This window comes from Electrophorus electricus, chromosome 26, assembly GCF_041902795.1.
Source record: "Electrophorus electricus isolate QZ-2024a chromosome 26, ASM4190279v1, whole genome shotgun sequence".
NCBI lineage: Eukaryota > Metazoa > Chordata > Actinopteri > Gymnotiformes > Gymnotidae > Electrophorus > Electrophorus electricus.
In genome coordinates this window covers 10,415,578-10,433,902 of record NC_137522.1, presented here as the reverse complement: position 1 = coordinate 10,433,902, position 18,325 = coordinate 10,415,578, and the positions used below count along the sequence as shown (strand labels likewise).

Below are 18,325 nucleotides of genomic sequence, written 5' to 3'. Positions count from 1 at the left end.
GAATAATTGGTTTGCGTGGACGCACAGTGTGAGGATACATAATTGATGTTGCAGCAGTGGTGTGTACACAAACCGACTTTTCTTAGATGGAAAAACACTTTTCATAAATGTGTTCATAAAATTTTATTTATATTTTTTTTAAGAGGGTATTCACAACTTAAATTTCAAAGCTCTGTCTCAGTTGAGTGCAACTGCATCAAACCATTTATAGAATTCATTTATTTTATTATTATTTATACATTTAGTTTTTTTCTGTTTTCATATAAAAGTTGCTTCTTCTTTTTTCCCCCCCCCAAACAGATTATTCCTAATCCAACCACATTTCACATTATCTTAATGTGCATCCAGGTCATAGGCAGCATTTGTGAAGTAGACTTTAAGCATGAAACATTACATAGGGCTTAACATGAGAAACTACCTCATGGTAGTGGTGCTGTGTAAAGGGTCTCTCTTGCAGTAAAGCAAACCGAACCTGTGGGTTTCTGTCACCACTAATTGGAGTTTAGTGGATTGTGGCTCAAACAGTTGATTTAAGATTGTGGATAAAGAACAAATTAAGAAATATAGAATTAAATAATCTCACACATTTTATATTGCATTTAAGATTTACGAAGCATGGTATTATTGAGGCAAGTATCATAATGTTAATGTTAATTCAAAATGTATCAGTTTAATGGAATAATCTGGAGTTTACATTCTGATGTAATCATTTGTGGTGATGAGGCAGAAGTACTGGTCCACACAGGTGTGTTGTCCTCCTGTTCTGATGTAAAGACTCGGTTTCTCCTGACGCCCTGCCACGAGCCCGCACGTATGAGGTGGCGCTCCTCTCGGCGAAGCCCACGTGCCTTCTTGGCGACAGCTTCGCGCGCCAGTCACGATAAGCTCGCGTATGGTGGTGGCGGCACGCTGAGGTCTGCGGCGGGTCTGACCCCGCACCTCCCGTCCAGCCTCGCCGCCGCCTCCTCCGGCGCTCGTGACCCTAGCAACCTGCAGCCTGCTTCTATGGCTGACCGATCCAAGGCGCTGCCCCCTGTTGCATACGTTAATCATAATAATAGTCATAATATAGAGATGGAAATGGCTTGCATTTGTTTAAAGGAAGTACCTGGGTGAGGTCGTAGTATCTGAGACTGAAAAAAATCATTCAAATGAGTAAAGGTGAGAAGTGTGCAAATATACATTTTACAGACATATACAAACAAACAGATACAAAATCATCTTTGGCATTTGCTCATTCTGGCAACTTGAGGACAGATTAAAATGTGTAAATAATTGCATGATTTCTATGCAATAATTGCATAGTTTTTGTAGATATTTTGAAACCTCCATGTGCAAACATCATGTGAAACATCATTCCCCTATTTTTTAGCCAATTACAGCCTGAGTGTATGTCATCAAAGCCAGCTTCCCTCTCCCCAGGGGGAGCCAATCACATTCTGCGAGGACAGCTTTGTGGCGCATCGCTCCAGCACCATGCGGAGTTTCCTTGAGATGGCTGTGAACCTGCAGCTCTTCAAGCAGGTAAAGACCCGTCACCTCTGTCCATGACCTTTGTGACCCCAGCTAGCCTACGCTTCACCTGACCTTTGACTGAGTGGGTGATTGAATGGCACTGCTAATCAATCACTGATGGCGAAGTGCTTACAACTTCTCTGTTCTCAGTACAGCTTAAAACCAAACCCAGACTGAAAGCACCTCTTAAATCACGGATGCTCTGAAACTGATGATAAAGGGTTTGATTAAGAGCCCAGTTCCTGCTCTTTCAAAGTTTGGAGTGCATCTCTGCTTCCTTTTCTATTTTTAACCCTGATAGTAGCTCTGTGTACTCCCAGCCCTTGACACCACTGCCCGTCCCCCCCTCGGATAACTTTTAATTTATCTGCTGGAAGGAGTCGACGCGAGCTTAATCGTGCCTTTGCCTCTGCCGCTCCGTCCACATAACATTCTCGGAGCTGCAGATAGTGCCCAGCGGTTCAAAGACGCACGGCTCAGGTCTCCTGCCCGCGCGGTAGCTCCGGGATGGGGCCTTATCAGCGGGCCAGGCTGGGCCGGGGGAGGCCAGCGCTGCCGTGCCCTGTTCTGGCCGTGAACCGCGTCCGCCGCGCTGGGGGGGGCCCAGCCGTGCCGAGAAATGCGCGGAGGCCAGCTGCCAAGAGAACGTGGGGGAAGCCTGTCAGCGGCGACCTGCTTTCTGTCTCTGACCCTCCTCCTGACACACACACACACACACACACACACACACACACACACAGAGAGCTCAGCTTTGCTCCTGCTCTGATGCTAGTTCACATTCGCATTGCCTGCGAGAAAGTTTGATGCACTCATGCACCCCAGCGCGCACACACACACACACACACACACACACACACACACACACACACACACCCCAGTGTGCCCTAGTTTAGTTAACTGGCACCGTTTCACAGCTCTCATCTCGTTAACCATTTAGTGTTCTCGTGTAGGATGACATGAGTTTTTTGTTGTTGTTTTTTTTTTTTCCCCTGTTCTTTTCCCCTGTGTGTCTCTCAGTGCATCTTTGTTGCATATAAGCTGGATTTTGGTGTTTTCTCTCCATTATGCTGCTGGGTATTGTTTTATGGTGGAGGAAGAAGTTGTAATAGCATCTGTCTCTTATTACTGTGCACAGTAAAAGGGCTTCGTAGGTCATGTGTGGAGTATGTGTATCTTGTATTATTTACAGTTTAGGTACGTGCTTTCTGATTGTAACCACCCCGTAACCTTTCATTTCAGCACAGCGTAATGGCCATGTGGGTGCATTATCAGGGTTAGCTTATTTGAATATCGCTCCAAACTGCAATTAATGCACCTTACTCACTGGTTATAAAAAAAAAAAAAAAAATGTATAAAATAAAGAGACAAAGGAGGAGGGGCAAAACAAAAAACAAAAAAAACCCCAGCCATCGAGATCTGTGTCCACGCGGCGGAGGCGAGGGCACGGTTAGTGGAGCGAGGGCGGTGTGCGTAACGTGATTCTGTAGGGTCGGAGTGGGGATTTGGCTGTGTGCTAATCTGCCCTAATTAGGCAGCAGGGCAAGCAAGGCTGGGCCCTGTGGGCTCCTTGCTCGTTAACGTCACTGCGCCGATGGCAGCCTCTGTCAGCGGTCAGCGTGGAGCCCAGGACTCTGGAGAGCCTTCAGTGCCAGTGGTTGCCAGTGGCCATGCCCTGCTCCGGGCTGGCCACGCCCTGCTTCTGCCTGCCCCGCCCTATTTCCTGCCAGCCTGCCCGGCCCTTCCGAAACACCGCGCACAGCGGCATGACGGGCTCACTAGGGAATTGCCCCGCACTCACATACCTGTGCGCTTCAGTCTGTAGTGGTTATTATTGTAAAGATGACTTCACTAATGGGATACTGCGCGGAATATTTTCCGTTTTGTCATGTTTATTATCGAAGGCCAATCGCTGGCCTGGAACTAATGGATAGATTTATTGGAAGCTGTTTTATAACCTTTACGTGACAAGGGAGGAAATTACATTTCCCAAAAAGCATTGCACATACAAGATGCCAGTCTGCCATGTTAATCCCCCACCTGATGTGAATTACAGAAACACACTTACTTCAGTGGATGGAATTTCAGTGGTGTTCTGCAGTGTGTGTCTCTCTCTCTCTCTCTCCAATAATTTGTAATGCACTGATTTATGCTTGCAGTTTATTGATGACAGACTGGCCAAATTAAACGCGGGAAGAGGTTTCACGGACATCTTTGAGGAGGAGATCACAGAGGGGGGCTTCTGTGGAAGTGAGTGGCATTTCTCTGTTTGGAGGTGGAAAATGAAAGGAGAAAAAACGCATGCAACACCTCTACCTCAGGAAGTAGCCCTGGGAAATACATGAAAGGTTAATGAAGTACATTACTACAAATAATTGGCCAAAGTCTTGAGGTAAGCTAAGAACCTGTAGGGGCAGCAGGTACTTTTAAGCACAAAATGTCCATATCCGTTCTGAGGTTATAGTCTTGTTATAGCTTAATCTGCTCAGTTTGTGTGGTAACAGGAGTCCTTTACTACCACATTATCCATCAGGTAATTCATGGTCTTATCAACAGTGGATGCACTCGGTGAAGGTAAGCGGCATTTGCTAATTAATTCATTATTCATTAAATAATTCATTCCACCTGTGAGTGGGCTAATTGCTGAGTTGCAGATATTGTCTCTTGCTGACAGTTAAGAGATTTAAACATCCACTTGCTCTTGAAGTGTGCGAAAGTTGGGGGGGAAACGTGCCGTGGAAGTCGGCGGGAGAGGTGCGCGCGGGGGACGCTGGAGATGTCGAGACGGCATTGATATGATGTGACAGCCAGTCATCCGAGATGACACATGGATTCTGGCAGGAAACACAGCCATTACTCAATAGATTGAAAGAAAGAAAAACCCCTCAACACTGCTGTCCTCCTCTCTCCCGCTACACCCCCCCCCCCCCCCCCCCCCCCATCAGCCCGTGCTGAATTAGTCCTCCAGAGTGCCATTTTTAAAAAGGTTCCGTTCAAAGTTCAAATGCTCTGAGTGACACAAATCCATAAGAGAGACCACCACCCCCACCCAGACACCTCTGTAGACATTTAGCGGGCTAGCCTAGCGCCGCTCCACCTGTGCGCCTCCTAGAGGGGAGCCGGAGAGATCTAGAGGGTTCCGTTGCCATGGAGCGAGGCAGGAGCAGCGCGTGGCACTCCAGTGACTCACTGCTGCCTCTGTTGCTCTGCTCCCAGTGTAACCACCTCAGCACGGTAACCCTCGTGGGGGCCCACCTCATTAATGGCTGGATTTAATGGCGCCAAACGCGTTATTTTGGAGGAATTTTGCCTACATTGGGGGCACCATCGTTAAAGTTTTGGCTCAAGAGACAAGCTGTTTATTCACCTGATAATGATTTAAAGCACTATGCTGGAAGCCCGGTTTATGATTATATGTGACACGTCCATTAAATTATATTTTTCAGTAATGATATTTCATGTGATGTTCAGGGAGCAAAGCTAATGAAAAATGTTGGCGAGGAAATTTTTTTTTTTCTATTCAAATGATTTTCTATTTTAATGCTACACAGAAAGGAGTGAATAAGGCAAGCCCAGCTGTGAAATCTGCATACAAGATTGTAAGTTATTTTCCTGTTTAAAACTTCCCCATTTAAAACGTTTGTCTATTTTCAGCAAAGCTAATGTATTCCCTAATGTGGCATGTTATTTCTTGCACTATAAATTAATGTTTTGACGGTGTTCTCGCCTTCTTTGCTCTTCCAGGATCTTGTTAGCCAGATTCATGTTGAATTACTGTGGTTTCTCATGGTGGACAAAAAAACGGACATTTTGTAAAATAAGGCATCAGGCTTAACTTTTTTTTCTATGTCTTAAGGCCAAAGTTCGTGCGAGAAAAGGCTTATGGGGTGTGAAGGACAGGATAAGACACAAGGTGAGTAGTACAGGTTTATTCTTCACACTCTCTCACACACTCACACACACACATACACACAGTATGCCCAAAAGTCAGGTTTGAGCTCAGGGTATCAAATGGACTTACGAAAGCGGCTTCATGCTTTGTTCGAGTATACATTTTTTAACGAGTCTGCCTCGGGCAATGGGCTGTCATGACGCACATGCGCTTTCAGGTGCCCCTTCATAGTTTTTGCATATTTCATCAACGAGTGAGTGATTTCTTCAAAGGCAGCCTAACGAGCTGTATGTTTCCATTGCGCCCCTGGCTTTGATGAAGCCACAGTGGTACAGGCCTGTCGGGTGGTGGGCAGCCGGCCTGTGCCCGGCGCACGACCCCCCCGCTCGCTTGATGCAGGCCGGACGCGGCCCTCGGTTTAGCCCAGATGCCACAGACCGGCGCGTGCTAGAGTGCGTGCTGCCATGCGAGTGCACTGTTCCCAGTGAGTGTGATGGGAAAGAGTGCTTATGTGAATGTATACAGCCAAAGCCAGAGAAGGGTGTTCAGGTGCTTGACGTGAATGTGCATGCGTCAAGGTTGTCAGCCTTTCTGTTCCTCCATCTCTGTCTGTCTGTTTCTCTTTAATGTCTGTCATTTTTTCACCCTGTTCCTGTGTCTCTCTCACTGTCGTTCTCACTCACTCACTCTGTCTGTGTTGGTCTCTCTCACTCCCTGTGTCTCACTCTCTCACTCCCTCTCTTTCTTTCCCTCTCTCTGCAGGAGGCTGAGGAAGAAGATGGCCTGTGCCGTGCCGATTCTCCCACCAGCACTAAAAGCCTCTCACCCAGGAGGCTTCAGAAGAGAAGGGTATGTGCATACACGCACACGCGCTCTCACACACACACACACACACAGGCGCACATGCACTGCCAACGAGTTCCCGGACAGTCCAGCTCTTGAAAGAATCGCCCATTTGCACACCAGTAGGCCAGAGGCAGCCTGATTGACAGCTGGGTCTGAGGCGGCCGTGTGGTGTAGCTGGCCGCTGTGTGTGTGTGTGTGTGTGTGTGTGTGTGTGCGTGGTTCAGTGATGTGTTGCCAAGCTCAGGCAGGGAGATGCCGAGCCCCTGATAGGCACAGGAGGTGGCCTCAATTCCTAGCCCTCTCCATCCTGTCTCCATTACACTCTCAAATAGGCCACAGATAACCCACCATTTCCCTCACCACCAGTAATGTACTCTCTAATTGATATATACCATACTGTGTGTGTATGTGAGTGTTGGTGTTGGGTATTTTGAGTGTATTTGTGTCTGTGAAACAGACAGTGTTGCAATTAGGTACTGTGTATGTGAGTGTTGGTATTGGGTATTTGTGTGGGAGAGGGAGACTGTTGGTGTTGGCTATTTTGTGTGTGTGAGAGACAGTGTTGGTGCTGGGTTTTGGGTGTGTGAGAGCCAGTGTTGGGTTTTGGGTGTGTGAGCGAGGTGGTGTTGGGTTTTGGGTATGTTGATATTAGGTGTAATAATTCAGAATGTATGTGTATTCTGTGTAATACCAACATTTTGGGTGTGTTGCTATTAGCTGTTGGGTTTTCTGTGTGTGTGTGTGAGTGAGAGACAGTGTTGTTAGGTTTTGGGCATGTGTGTGAGACAGTGTTGGTTTTTGTGTGTGAGAAACATTGTGTAAAACATTGTTTGTGTTGGGTTGTGTGTGTGAGCCGTTGTTGGTTTTTGTATGTGAAACATTGTGTTGGGCTGTGTGCATGAGACGGTGTTGGTTTTTGTGTGTGTGAAATGTGTGTGTGTGTGTGTGTGTGTGTGTGTGTGTGTGTGTGTGTGTGAGACAGCGTTGGTGTTGGTTTTTCTGTGTGTGAAACATTGTTGGGTTGTGTGTGAGACGGTGTTGTTGGTGTTGGTTTTGGCCTGTACAGCTCTGCTCTTCCAGTTTCTTGGGGATCTGTCAGCCACCATTTCCACTCCTGTTTCCTCTCTCGCGTGCGCGCGCACACACACACACACACACACACACACACACTCTCTGCGAGACTCACCCATGGATGGTGGTATGGAGCCTTTGGGACTACAGTGCTGTGCTGACTACATCGATCCAATCCTTCATCCCCCATCCTCACCTTCCCCCATGTCACTGCTGAGCCTGACACTGCTTCAGCAGTGGCTACACAAGCGCCCTAAACAAACACCCACATACACACGCATTCTGAATCAGAACATTTCTTCTGGGAAACGATAACTATATATAATTTAATTTAGATAGTTTAGTTAACATTTGAAATTCACCAGTGGAACTGTGACCCATGAACTCATCCAGTCCACTTTAAGTCTCAGCTTGTTTTAATTCACAGCTTCGTTTCCAGATTTGCTCTTTGTTTTTCATTAGTGTGCCTACGCAGAGTCCGTCTGCATACGAGCGTTTTCTGACTCGGCGCTTCCTGCGCCTCCCTTTTCCCACTGTCACAGACAAATATCCTCATGCCCCATTTGAGCCAGCAGACATCAACAGACAGGAGCCCGTGAACATCACAGCGCAACTGGCTTCACAAATCTCTTTTACCAAGAAGGCAGCTTGAAGATTTTTCTTCAAGTTAGCCAAAATTCTGAAAAGAGGGCAGGACAACTGAAGTTTTTGGTACCATTAAAAAACGTCCTGCAGGCACGGCATTGTGGGATGTCCTGCTCCTCCGCTCCTCTGCAGTCTTTGTGTTTCGGGTGGTGGGCGGACCCTGGCCTGACCCCGCCCCGGACTGCCCTCGGCCGCCATCCCTACCTCATTTTCCAGTCTGTTAATTAGCAGAGATATTTGCTGCATTGTTGTTTGTCTGGATGTGTGTGTGTGTGTGTGTGTGTGCTGGTGGTGGTGGTGGGGGTTAGTATTAAATAAGCAATACAGAAAGGTGTAGAGACAGAGGTCTTCCAATTAAAGCCTTTCAGAAGCAAGTCTACACCCCCCACCGCCGCAACCCTCTTTGCTCAGCTCCACGGTAACGGGGCCCTAGGGACAGTGCGTGCACACACACACACACACACACACACACACACACACACACACACACACACACACAGTATAGTGTGTCCATCACTGTGAATGCGGTTTTGTGTATGTCTCACCAGCGTGGGTATGGCTGACACGAAGGCCCTCTGTACGATCAATGACTAAATCAATCAGCAGTGCAGTTCAGTCATCATTATCTTCAAAGGAATACCAGAATGAGACAGGCCACGTGTGTCCACTAACACACCAGCCGACACGGCCGCCTCGCTCTTCACCGCGACGTTCGCCTGCGGCCTCTCCCCCACCACTGTAGGCGCGAAGCTCTGCTGTCTTCCCCACGTTTCACTGTGTTATGGCGTTCACCTTTAGTGGAGTCACCTCTGTACATGGTGTTGGAAGTCATAGGTGGGGACAAATGAAGTGAGTGTTTAGTGAGTGGATATGGGGCTGGCTGTGCTGCTGAAACCCTACCCGGGTGTGCATGGCACTGCCCTGAGCAAAGTGCTACCAATTCCCACACATCTGCATAGCTCTGCCACCCATTTCTCCTGAATGAAGGGGTGGGTGTGTTTGTTTGTGTGTGTGTGTGTGTGTGTGTGTGTGTGTGTGTGTGTGTGTGTGTGTGGCCAACTCCTCAGAGTGTCTCACAGCCTCTGAGGACGGACACACGCATGGTTGCTGGATGCACTAGGCAGATGGATCCCCTTCAGCCAGGGCCAGTTGATACACTCTGCATATTAAAGAAAGCCCAGAAAGGCCTGTTGAAGTGGTGTATAATTCATAGCCATCTCCGCCGCAGCACCCAGTCCTCTGCCTTCTTTCCAACCGGCTGCGTGCAGCAGCCGTATTAGAGGCTCTCCTCTGCCCGTTAATGTCGCATGCGCTAAAGTCCTCATCTTCCATCTCCTCCAACAGTTGACTGCTTGATCCGAGACCCGTGAACTCTCAATAACAAAACTCGGATGGAAATCTAATTAAGGTCTTCTGTCTCATCTTTTGTCTCTTTTCAGACTTTCACTGTAACTGAATATTTGACATTTCAAATCTATCATAAGTTTCTGAGAGGAACTAATAATGTTCTTTGTGACATGAATGTTTGAGATATTTAGTACTCAAGGTTTAGATTTAGGAGTAGTTTGTCTACATCAGCCATTTATGTCAAATTTATTTTCATTTCCATGCTGGCTGATCTTTATTTGTATGGTTGTGTGCGAGTGTGTGAGAGCCCACTGTGATGCTTCATGAGTTTGGAGGACTGCCAGTGTTGGGATGGATTTGTTGGGTGTCAAAAAACATTGACATACAAATAGAGGAAGCACTCTTGGCTGCTTTGCACGCATCAGGGAGAGAGCGACACATCTGCATGGCTCCAGCGAGATGGGCACAGCGCTTTGTGGGCTTGGGGGTGCTTGGCGGGCGGGCGGCAGCCTCCAGACCGGCTGCGGCCCAGCTTCCTCCCGCCAGGTGGAGGTGTGGGCCACGGAGTGCCATGCCTGTAACCAAAGTGCCATCTACTGGATGCTTGGGGTCGGTGCGCATGGGCCGGCTTTGCGCGCCGTGAGACTTTGGCTTGGCGAGGTGCTCGGAAGCGCCTCCCTCTGATAGCCCTGAAAGCGTCTTTCAGCTGGAGCCAGTTGGAGTGGGCCTGACCGGAGACGAGGTCCTGGGCTTTGTTTCGGGGGGGAGCGGGGAGGGCTGGCCCGAGCGTCTAAGCAGACGCTGGCTGCGGTTTGGGCTCCAAGGCACTGGAGCTTTGTTTTGCGTTTTTCAGGCATGTCTCTGCCTCCAAACCGCTGCCAGGCGGGTGAGATCAGTGGCTGGTCTGAAACAGCATGTGAAATGTATAACAGGAGGTGGCTATTTAAGCAGCACTGGGGAGCCGTTGCACTGGGCAGCTGTGTGATTGCTTCGTACTACTTGGACTCCACGAAAATGTCCCTCTTGATGTAAGGCAAAATGAATATGTTTTTAGGTCATGCCAAAAAAAAAAAAAAAAAAAAGTAAGAATTAAGATATGATGATAAACTCTGGTTTTATTTTATAGTCTCCTGTCCTCTAAATGCAGATACAACAAATAATGGTCCTTAGAATGCATCAGCAAACGTCTAATTCATCGACACCATGAGGCTGAACAGTTCTACAGGAGAGTTTGTTCTGGAGAGTCGGTCCGAGCGGCTGTCGTGGCATTACTTCACCTCGAGGCGGCTTTTTCCCCACCAGACACTGACCCTGCGCTGCTCGGGGTGGCCTTGCTGATTTAGTGTGCGTGTAGAGGAATTGAACAGGCACCAGTGCGGGCTCTTGTTGCCTCTCTCCCAGACCAGCAGCTTTGGGACAGGCACAATCCAATGGTTAAAACCAGTTTTCGTTCTTTTATTTCATGTGCAGTGTCTTTTCCTGGCATCTCTCAGTGCACTAAATATAACCACGGAAAGTATGAAAGGCGAAGTGGCAGTGTAATCTCTTTGTAAGCCCCTCCCCCCAGTCAGTGGATTCTTGAGGCAGGATGTTAAAGGGCCAATTCTTATTATTTTTCCTTCACTTCTTAAACTGCTTTTCTATCTCTCACACACACACACACACACACACACACACACACACACACACACACACACACACACACAGCACACACTCGCACACCACCCTCTCATCTTTTATATTTCCCTTTAAGTAGATGTGGCCATTACAGGTGCTATGCAACAGTGGAATGGCCTTCATGTAGCGTATGCAAACAAAGATGTACAAAGTCTAGATTCATTTGAACTTAACACAGAGCATTTTGTGAGGCTGAGTCAGGATAGGAACTCATTGTCAATGAAGTCTGTGTACTGATCATTGCCATGTGTAGAGAGGTGTGGTGTTGGGTGTCTGAGCTGTGTTCAGACTCTGGTCATGGCTAAACTGTACTCATATTGTTTTAATAAACACTTCCTCTCGCAAAGCGAGCTATAGGGACACTGCGCACCATGCCCTGCTGCCTAACAGAATGACAAAACAGGGTTATAGGGCAAATACCAACACACACCCCCTCTCACCCCACCAATTATGGCAACCACCAACGTTCACAGTTATAAGTCTAGACCTCTTGAAACTAAAAGTTTGATCTAAGGTTTAGCCTGGCAGGCTTCCACTCTAAGGCAGACAGAGGTGAGGACTTTACCCATCACCACGCTGATGAGCCATATTGCTGCGTGAACATCTCAAAGCGCCATGGCCTTGTCCAAGAACCAAGCCCAGATGACACGTTTATAGTCTGTACAGGCGGCCCGATCCCAATCCCCAGGTGCCTGAGACGGTGGTGCGCAGGTGCATGCATTTACTCACACAGGAATGGCTCGCGCCACAGATTTACGACCCTGACACAGGAATCCATTAAAGCTTTTTGGGGAATTTAAGGCCTAAACTCCCCTGTAATCACTTTCATTATAGCTCCCAGCTACCAGCGAGTAGGGCAATCAGTGCCCAACATGTGTTCCTGTTTATTACAACAGCAAGAAACATAAGTGGCCAGGACACGCTTTTCTTGGCATTTTTTTTTCTTCAGGAGAGGCTGACGGCAAGCCCTTTCAGAAGGCGCAAGTTACCAAAGTGATGGGGTACACATGACCCCTGCTGGTCTGGACCGAGGTCACCACTGTACCCTGTAAAGGATGTGACTGGGAGTTGGCCTTCACCTGGTCAAGGCTGGGATGGTGGAAGCGACAAGTAGCCTTCCTCCAGCCCAGACCTCTGTGAGGAGCATGCCTCCTCTCCCCTCCAGCCTCGGACACTGGAGATGGCTTCTGCTTTATTGGCCAGCTTCGGTAATGTGGCAAATGACCGTTTATGGGTTCCCTTGGCGACTGGCCGGTGTAGGCATGCGGACACGGGTGTCGCGGCAAGGCCGTTTAACGACAGGCCCGGAGGCCCGGAGCCGCAGCGTGGGACTGCGCCCTTTTAACGCTTCACTGCTTTCATTCACCAGTTAAACGCGCAGCACAGGTGTGCTGGAAAGCCCAGGGATCAGCAGACCCAACAGCCTGTGCAGGGCCCGGGGAACCCGCATCGTCGCGTTGCCCTGAGTTGCGTAAAATAAGTGTGTGCGTGGTGCTGAGGCATTTACGAAACGCTGAGCAAATTTTAGCTTTCTAAGCCTGCTCCATTCTGGCTGCATGCGGCTTTTAAGATGTCCTTGTTGTCTTTCAGCATGAGCGTCAAAAGTCCCCCATGAGCATGGGCTTTCCGGAGTATGTCATCGACGGGGAAGACGAGCTGGACACAGCCAGCAAGTAAGGCCATGAAATAAAACGATCAGTGCTTCATTACAAATACAGTGAGATTACGATTGAGCAACTGGTCATAAACAGTATGTTGAGTCTCAAGTGTACCTTAAGTCATAGCAATACTGCCATCTGGTGTTCACTGTTACTCTTCTTAAACAGTGTGTTCTATTTGGCATTCTGTTTGATATAAGGAGGAGGAGGAGTTTCATGAAATATGTTTTCTCAGCTAACCATGCGATTTGAGCATCTCCTGTTAGAGATGCGTGACCTTTGATTGAACAGTGAAATCTTGCTTTGTTGCTAGATTCAGTCTGTGTGTGTGTGTGTGACTGTAGAATCTCCTCTGAGGACAGTGGCGAGATGCCGTCCTACACAGAGGACAGTGATGACTCATATGAGCTGGAGCCTGAGACAAAAGAGGCAGGGCAGATGAATTTGCTGGAGGAGATCCTCGACTCCCTGAACACCACCAGCATAGAGCAGGGCAAGCTCTCTGCTGCCAAGAGCCTCGACTTCTTCAGGTCCATGGACGACTTGGACTGCAGCCTCTCGGTGACTGCACGCTTCATTTATATTTACTTTTCTGTTTGTTTTCGCCTAGCTGCTTCTGGTTAAACTTTCAGCCGGTTTCCAAATCTTGGTCACCTTGGAGTAAATGCATGAATAAAAAAGTGGAAGGGCGTCTCTTACCACGTGCACGTGTGTGTTTCAGAACAACGCCAAGTCTCCGTCTGCGAGCGGTCCAGGTCAGGGCAGCTCGGTGGTTGGAGTGGGGGGTGGAGAGCCAAGTGGCCGGAACATGGTGCAGGACGACAGCATCGTCCATGGCAAGCATCTCCCACCATCCCCTCGCCGTCAGTGCAGCACCCGTTCTTGGTCAGCTCCTATCACCAAACCCAGCAAGGAGCTCGCAGGCACAGAGCTCCCCCAACTCTCACAGAGGAGCTCCCATCCCGACCCACTCTTACAGCCACCGGTGTCCGAGGTGGCTAAGGCCACCGAGCCACCCACTCAGCCGGACAGTCCCTTGGACCCACAGCCGAACCCAGACGGGCAGAGGCCAGCTACCTGTGGCGTCCTCCGGAGGAAGGTCCTCTCCAGAGAGACCCTGAGGCACTTCCAAGAGCGATCCCAGCAAGGAGGAGCCTGCCCGAGCAACAGGCATCCCTCGGTGCTCGTGCCCTGGGAGAAGGAGCAGGAGGGCCATGGGGAAGGGACGCAGGAGCACCAAGAGAAACTGGGGGTGCAGGAAAAAGGCTTGCTGGAGGAGATCGAGGCCGTGTGTCGGCTCAGCATGGCTATGAACTCCAGTCTGCAGCTCGCGCAAGTCCACAACAATGCTGGGCTGGACAAGAGCTGAGCTCAAGCCTCTCTGAGCACACGCATCCTCTTGCGCCCATTACTCCTGTTGCAGTCCTTCCCCTTTCTGCATCAGAGCTACTGGAGGCTGGGTGTTAATTGTGTGTTCTTTCAACTAGTGTATCAGCTATTGTGAAAATGATTAATGTTCAATATGAAAAGCATGTAAAACGGGCATATTGAAAGGAAACAAGTGAGTTTTACTTAAAACATAGAAAAGCTACAATTTTTTTTCTCTCTCTCTGTGTGTGTGTGTGTGTGTGTGTGTGTGTGTGTGTGTGTGTGTGCGTGCGCGCGCACAGTAGTTGCACAATTATTTGGTTACTGTACCTTACTGTGTTTTAACAACAAAGTTCTGTCCAGATTAACGTATTTTTCCACATGTTAAAAAGAGAATTCTAGCCTAACAAGATGCCTTAAACTGAGTCCTGATTTGCTTCTGGCACTGCACAGTGATATCAGATAGTCATTCTGCAATCATGAGAATATATATATATATGAATGCTACCTTGGGTCCTCTGGAGCTGTAGGTCAGTTTTAGTCCTCCATGACATGTTTTCTGGAGGTGTATGTATGTCGCTCCGAGAGTTGCTATGGGCTATGTAGTTGCTTTGTAGGTAATTGATGAAATGTTTATTTTTAGAGATGTTTTCCAAGACTATTCTCAGGTGTTTTTTTGTTTTTGTTTTTTTGTTTTTTTCCGTCTAATTAGTATTTATATGTTGACTCTGGGCTTGCCTTGTCATAGATTAAGCCAGGACACATATTGAAATAATTGAGTTATAGGTCAACATACAGTTAACGATGAATTGTTCCAGTTTCGTCTGCACAGTAAGTCACATAGCCTTAACATGTACAGTGGTGGCCAGTATACAGCACCTTGATTTAACATTTTGCCCATTTGCCTATTTCAGAAGCGTGACCCCCACTGTGCTGGACATGAGCAGAATAATTGGTCGCAAATTTGGTAAACTTCTCCCTCGACCTTGATCATTGTTTTGGTACTGAGGATTGTGAACTTTCAGAAAAACGTCTTGTAACTCGGGAATGATGATGACATAGCTGACTCCATTGGAGAGATTTAAGCTCTTCAGTTCAGTTTCCTTTAACTGTTCACTCCCAGACTATGTTGAAGTGAATGTGTGAATAGACATGTCAGTTTTGCAGGGCACTTTTTTCCCATTTGGGATGATTGTTTAGGTGTTTAGGGATACTGATTTATTCCAAGGGCCATTTTCACCTTTATTTTAATGCTGTCATTTAACCTGGTCATACCATGATGCCCCTGTAATGTTCATTTTCTGAATGGCAGAAGCTGAGCCTGAAGGCTCATGAACAAATAAGCAAGAGAATTTTGTTGCACTTTCATCAAAATATAGGAAGGTGCTAAATCGGAACCCTGATGAACTATGCAAATGCAATTTTGATGTTCTGAGCCATGTATTAGACCTTTGCAATAACAATATTATGAATATCTCTCAAAGTTGTATATGGTAAATGCAGCTAAAAATGTTTAAAAGAATCAGCTGTATTCTAAACTGCTGCTAAGATGGAGATTTGAGGAGCACATTAATGGTACTGAGCTTCAAATAGTGAAAGTGGAAAAAGTTGGAAGTAGTTGCTAATGAAAGTGTAAGACCAATGAGCAAATTAACAGAATTGTTTTTTCTCACCTGTCTCAATTCTTAACCAAACTGGTGTTTTCTAAATTATATTAAATTTAATTAAGATGTTCACCCACCAGCCACTTTAATAAAAACACATGATGGGTGTATAGTTTTGGTCATTTTATTTACAAACAGTTTGTCTTCCTGTAGCCTTTCATCGGTAGTCAGTTTGTGACTACAGGACTGACCACTCTTGGACTAGCAGTGATGCATGGAGAAACGTGAACCAGCTGGGTTGAGAATGGTCAGCCACCAAAATAATGTCCAATCAGCAAGGGGTCCTGTGGCAGGAAACTGACCAGTGAAGATGGTGGTAGAGGCTACGTTTTGAATTGTGCATGCCAACTGATGGACCAATTATATATGGCTTGTAATTCTACCCTTACATAATGGCAATACCTAATAAAGTGGTCATAAAGTAATGGCACATGGAAGGTGTGTAATAAAGTGGCTGGATAGTGTAGATATGTATTGCAGTTATTAGGTACAACTTTTGCTTTGCTAGTTATTTTATTTCTGCTCCTGGAACAATGTCCACCAAATGGTTGTCATAATTTTGACATAATTGTTGATCCAGAGAGAATTTTCTGAAGAAAGATATTTTGTATGAGGTTTGAATATCTAAATGTCATTCCTGCGTGTTGGGAAAGCAATAGCATGGTCTGCTTAGAATCTGTTGAAAGTCAAAGGTGTGCCTTAAGTGAAGAATAAATCCTACTCAACACTGAGCAGGTACAGTACTTTATGCCAGGTCTATCTTAATTTCTTTCTACAATTTGTCTCTTCTACAGTGTTTTCATGCAAATTGCACATTGATAGCTGTATTATTCTATTTAATTAGCTTTTTAAACGAACTAACAAAATACCTTGACTAAAAAGCTTAAAAAGTTCAAGCTTAAAAAGACTTGAACGTTATAGAATTGAATGTTATTGTGTTAATTCAGTTCTTGCGTGATGATTGATGAGACATTTAAGGTACATAAATTGAAACGTTTCAGTAGTTTGGATGTAATACCACAAGCCCATTCTGATCAAATGAGCACAAAAACTGTAGATGTGCTGTCAGTATTAAGTATTTAAAACCTGCCTGAAATCATTTCACCGCATGCCACTGACATTTCATTTAAAAAGGCAAAGTACACTCGTTTGCTACATTGGTGTAACATAAAAAAAAAAAAAAGATTATTTATTTTGCCCCGTTTTTGTTAAATCAGACTTCTTTTTGTCAATAGCAATATATTAAGCCCTCCTCCCCATCTTACCTCTCATATTTTACTGAGTTACTCAATTAACTTTTATTTTTGATTGTCACATAAAGCAATTTGTAGAATTATATTTTAACATCTTTTTGTACAAAATTCTGGTTGGGTTTTAACTTAATGTAGACCTTACCAAGTTTGCATGACTACTTTTTTAATGGTCATTGCTTTTTTCAGTCATAACACTACTGGGCACCAGGCTGTTGGCAAATGCATGTTTTGGGTAATACTTGATCTGTGGTACAATCAGTTTAGTAAAGTCCAGTGCTATATAAATCTTGGTAAATATCCATTTCTACTGTTTACAGGTGATTACTGCTGTTGCGCTGTCTTAGCTTATAAACTAAAAGGTTTTAACTATTGTTCTTTCTTTCACAATACTTGAGTTGCTTTAAAAAGTGCATGATAAAATCTGTTTAATTGAACAAAAGCTTGCCAGATTGCAAGTTTGAGTATATTAATTTGTGATCTTATGTAAAGTAATATTTTACTTCAAATATTTTTTTCAGGTTATTTTGCTTTAGAGGTTTTTGTTTTTTGGTTGTTTATTTCTCTGATTTTACCGTGGAGTTGTTGAAAATTGTACATTTTAGTGTACACCTGTTGTTTTCCAGCATGTTTTAGTATGTTCAAACAAATCTTGGACTCAAATTTTCCTCTTCAAGAGATTCTGTGTAAACTGGTGAGTGATCTTGAATGTTTAGTCCTAATTGTTGGAAGAATGGTTCTGTACATTGTACCCGAGCTCCATATAGTGATTTGTGGCTTTAAGTGCGTTCTTGTTTTCAAAGTCAGCATGTGTTAGTTGGAGCAGATTCCCTGTTCCAGTCCAGCCCTGAGAGCGCTCTCTGCTTCTCTGCCTAGACACTAGGGTAGAACCTGAGCACTCTGGGAGATTTTAAGCTGCATTAACTTTGTACTGAGTCTGGGTGCAATATATAAGAAAACATAATGCTCTAAATTGTACATATTATAAATGTAGACAAAGTCTCTTGATTTTGTTTTAACATACTGGCATGTAGAATTCATAATCAAATTCCTATCCGAATCAGATTCCTAGAGTAAGCACAAATATATCACAAAAAACTGTCAGGTACTATAACAGAAGTGTATCCTTTTGACTTTTGATCCTAAGCAACTCCAAATGCAGTTGCATGTCCTCTGCATAGAAGTAATAGTGTTCAAAGCACAGTGTAGATTAATCTGACGCTGTTACTTCAGGAACCACTGGTACAACTATATACACTGTGAAATAAGAATAAATTCTAGATGTTTATGCAACTTTCATACTGTTATCTTTCTCTATTCTTCCTGTGCATAAGCCAGTTTGATTTGGCCTTTAATCAGCCATGTAAAAAATTAAACACGTCACCTCTTGAACAC

General features: G+C 45.9%; 1 protein-coding gene across 4 annotated transcripts in view; it reads left to right on the top strand.

The window, feature by feature from the left end:
* Positions 1-18,229, top strand: part of dennd1b (DENN/MADD domain containing 1B) — a 72,672-nt gene extending 54,443 nt beyond the window's left edge. For all 4 annotated transcript variants that reach the window (XM_035523299.2, XM_081708157.1, XM_035523300.2 and 1 more), the window contains 9 exons: positions 1,423-1,524; positions 3,672-3,762; positions 4,046-4,086; positions 5,064-5,111; positions 5,369-5,425; positions 6,167-6,253; positions 12,581-12,663; positions 12,993-13,209; positions 13,370-18,229. In XM_035523299.2, coding sequence (XP_035379192.1) covers positions 1,423-1,524; positions 3,672-3,762; positions 4,046-4,086; positions 5,064-5,111; positions 5,369-5,425; positions 6,167-6,253; positions 12,581-12,663; positions 12,993-13,209; positions 13,370-14,017 — 1,374 coding nt within the window. In that variant the 3' untranslated portion in view covers positions 14,018-18,229. The remainder of the gene's footprint in view (positions 1-1,422; positions 1,525-3,671; positions 3,763-4,045; positions 4,087-5,063; positions 5,112-5,368; positions 5,426-6,166; positions 6,254-12,580; positions 12,664-12,992; positions 13,210-13,369) is intronic.
* Positions 18,230-18,325: the final 96 nt, after the last annotated feature.